General features: G+C 37.2%; 1 protein-coding gene across 1 annotated transcript; it reads left to right on the top strand.

The window, feature by feature from the left end:
* Positions 1 to 1,400: 1,400 nt before the first annotated feature.
* Positions 1,401 to 1,871, top strand: LOC108330369 (uncharacterized). The gene has a single exon (XM_017564852.1). It carries the CDS (start codon positions 1,401 to 1,403, stop codon positions 1,869 to 1,871), a length of 471 nt encoding a protein of 156 aa, XP_017420341.1.
* The last annotated feature ends 2,084 nt before the right edge of the window (positions 1,872 to 3,955 follow it).

A 3,955-nucleotide genomic window follows, 5' to 3' on the forward strand; every position in this document is an offset into this window, starting at 1 on the left:
GTTGGATACTAGGTGATTGTGTGAATACTAAAGCATGTGCATGTCTTGATTGAAGTTTTTGTCATGAGCTTAATTGAGTACTTACTTATCTTGAAAAGATGATTTTTGAATGGATTGTTTAACTCATTCGATGTCATGATTATTGATTTTGTCGATATGGACACATATAGGGAAATCTAGAACTGGGGAAATTCTCCCAAAAGCAGTATTGCCTAGATATAGGGATATGAGGGTTGGTTGCCTTTAAGCTTCTATGCTTCAGAATTAATTATTAGGGATGCTACGAATTGTATGAACTCATAATTAAGGATAGGCTTTCTTCGCCGAGACATTGGGTTTAAGGTAATTTAGAGAGTGGCATTAACATTGATGAAAAAAATGATGAATTCCTAAAATATATGAGAATGGATAAGATGAAATTGATTACCCCAACAACATACTCATCCATATAATTCGCTCAGTGTTTGTGTTCTTCTTTCCCATTGATCATCACATGCATACATGTTTACTTTTTGTCTTTTGCATTTGAAACTTATAACAATTTGTTCACAAGTCTTAAATAATCAAGAAATCATATAACTAACTAGGCCGTGAGCCCTTTGGGAGAACGATACTTGGTCTTACCGAGTTTATTACTTGATACGATTCGATCAAACTTGCCGAGGGTTAAACAACTTTTTGGCGCCATTTTTCGGTGTTCATAAATTTGTCATCAATTATTAGTTGTATTTTGTTATTGAACATAATTGTTAGAACATTATGTTTCATGTCTTGATGATATTGTTTTATGTTTCATTTATAAATAGAAGTTCTTAAATTTGAAGAATACAAATGATGTTATATTGTTGTTTTTGTCATTAATGATTGCATGATTTTGGGATGCATATTATGGAGGTCTGTTTGTGGTTTGAAAATATTATGCAGGTTTGTCTGTGCTGTGAACATTTTATGCAGGTTTGTTTGGTTGGATAAGAAATAGGTTTAAACCCTTTAGTTGTCCCTATTTATGTGGGGGGTTTCCATTTTGATCCCTTTCTTATTAGAATCCTCAATTGAGTCCTTATAAGTGGTAATTTGACTCAATTGAGTCCCTGCCGTTAAATTTAGTTAACGGGGTTAAGTTTTTGCACAGGTGGAAGGATGACGTGTTAATTTCTTTAAACGTGGCATGGATAGGCATTTGGCAAGTTGTTAAATTTGAATAATTTGGATTTCTGAAATATAGGATTTAGGGTAAAATGAAGTTAAATATGGGATTTCGATTTCATTCTTGATTAAAAATCTGAGAAGAATGTGGTTGTGAGAGGAATGTGGTTGTGAACCTTGTGTAAAGTCTTTAGGGTTCGTTGTTGTTGAATGGTGTCAGTGCCGCCGCGGGTGAGTGATTGAGGATGTTGGAGATGGCGAGCCCAGATCCCAAGGGAGTGGACGGAGTGCGCATGACATGGAACGTGAGGCCCCGCACCAAGGTGGAATCGAGCAAGTGCGTCATCCCTCTGGCAGCCACCGTCACCTCATCCGCCCCAACCCTGACATCCCCCGCCTCCAGCACGCCCCTCTCTGCTGCAAGACCTCTTCCTCTGCCCTCAACCCCTTTGCCCGCATCGACTTCACTGCCAAGATCTGGATCTGCCCCTTCTGCTATTAGCGCAACCACTTCCCCCCTCAGTACCACGCCATCTCAGAAACTAACTTCCCCGATGAACTATACCCCGAATACACCACTGTCGAGTACATCGTCCCCCTCTCCAATTCCCTCAACCCATCCCCCGTTTTCCTCTTTGTCCTCGACACCTCTCTCATCGAGGAGGAGATCTAATTCCTCAAATCATATCAGCACTTCGTCGCGCGATTGGCCTTCTTCCCGATAACGCACTCGTCGGCTTCGTCTTCTCCGACATGTCCTTGGTTTATGTCTTCCGCAACTCCAAAGAGATTGTCAAATGCCAAGTTTCAACTCTAAACATGACACGTTTAAAAAAATTAACACGTCATTCTTCCACCTATCGAAAAACTTAACCCCGTTAACTAAATTTAACGGCAGGGACTCAATTGATTCAAATTAGCACTTATAAGGACTCAATTAGGGATTCTAATAAGAAGGGGATCAAAATGGGAAAACCCCACATAAATAGGGACAACTAAAGGCTTTAAACCTAAGAAATACAAAATGACTTATTTTTGCCCGAATCATACCGAAGGATTTACCGAAGGCTTTTGCCCTTTGCTAATTATCGAAGGGCAAAGGCCGTCGGTAACTGTTAGCGACAAGAGATTTACCGACGGTAATTTGGCCATTGATAAGTCGTTGGTAATGGCCTATTATTGGTGGCTTTTGGTTGTTTCCGAGGGATTGTGGCCTTCGGTAATGCCCTTCTTCGGTAATGGCCTATTGTTGTAGTATGTATAATGAAACTATTATTATTTTAGGAATAGTGATAACATACAATTCTTTCAAATATTTCTCATACAGTCTCAGAAGAGTAGTCCCTTGATGATCTTAAACGAGCCAACTTCCACTTCTCATGCCGAGAAGGTGGAGAAGAAGGCTGGGGGCTACCACCCTCAGATGAGGGTCTACCTTCTGCCTTTTGCTTGAGGATTTTCTCCTCAAGCTTTCTATACCCACCATGAGATAATAGTGGGGGTTTTTGTTTTGGGCACTTATTCCTTGTCCTTTGGTTCTTGTTGCCTATCACATATAATGAATTAGTTTATATCATATAAATTTGTTAATGAGGAATTCAATAATATCAACTATACTAACCTGCCATTTCTCTGATGTCCGACTCTCTACAAATTGGCGCAAAGTCTCCTCATCAATGGTCTTATATTTTGCACATGGAGACTCATTTTTGTTGGCTCCAAATACATATCTCGAGGTCAAATTAGTCTTAAAACTCCGAAATTTTTCAAGAATAGATGATAAACACTTATTTTAAGTGTTGCGACATTTAGAATGTCAAATGTCATCTGCAATAATAATAATAATAAAGTTGTATCAGTACAAAATTATCAATATAAACAAGTTGTAATTCAAATGATATTAATTAACTTACCAATAGAACGTTCCATATAATGTTCCGATCAACCTCGGACACATGGTTAAAAGATGGAGTAAGAATATTAATCCTATCACGTGCCATTACTCCAAGGTATGATCTGAAGACATCTGCATTTGGGCCAAATACCACACTAGTGATCACATTAACATCCACAGGTGTTCTTTCACCACTATTTCTTCTAACCATCAATTGTCTCAACCTGGTGGATCCTCTAGTAGGTCTAGAAGAGGGAGCCTCATCCCCTGATGAATGTGGGTGGTCAACCATATATTTGTCAAAATAAATAACATTAAATATTAATAAAAGACTTATATAATATCATATAATTTAACAAAACATGTAATAGAAGTCATATGAAATATTAATAAAAAGACTTATGTAATATTAATAAAAAACTTATATACAAATTTGAAATTCATACATAAATAAATGGATTGGTCATATGTATATTCTCTCATCATGATCTGACTGAATTGCATGTACATCGTTAAGTGGAGGGTGATCATCCAAATTTGTCATTGTTTTCAATTAATGGTTGTTAGCAATATGAATATTAATCAAATTATCTTCATTAACTTCAATTTTTTTTCCTTGAAGAGCGACATACCAATGATCAGACGTAAGATCTTTGACATAAAAATCATGAGATGCTTGATGTACCATGATAAATGGTTTGTCTCGATAACCTATATTTCTAAAATCAACTAGTGTCATACCCGATTAATCTACTTTCACACCACTCTTATTGTCAAACCACTTACATTTGAACAATGAAACATAAAACTTAGTGTAATCAACCTCCCATATCTCTTCTATTATACCATAATATCTCATTGGTCCAAGTACAGGATTTTGATCTTTTGATGTGGAAAATTGGAGCGACTCAACTT

Source organism: Vigna angularis, chromosome 4, assembly GCF_016808095.1.
Source record: "Vigna angularis cultivar LongXiaoDou No.4 chromosome 4, ASM1680809v1, whole genome shotgun sequence".
Lineage (NCBI taxonomy): Eukaryota > Viridiplantae > Streptophyta > Magnoliopsida > Fabales > Fabaceae > Vigna > Vigna angularis.

What these genes read in the sequence shown, in the direction of transcription:
- LOC108330369 (XM_017564852.1), top strand. Translation starts at nt 1,401, where the DNA reads ATGGCGAGCCCAGATCCCAAGGGAGTGGACGGAGTGCGCATGACATGG.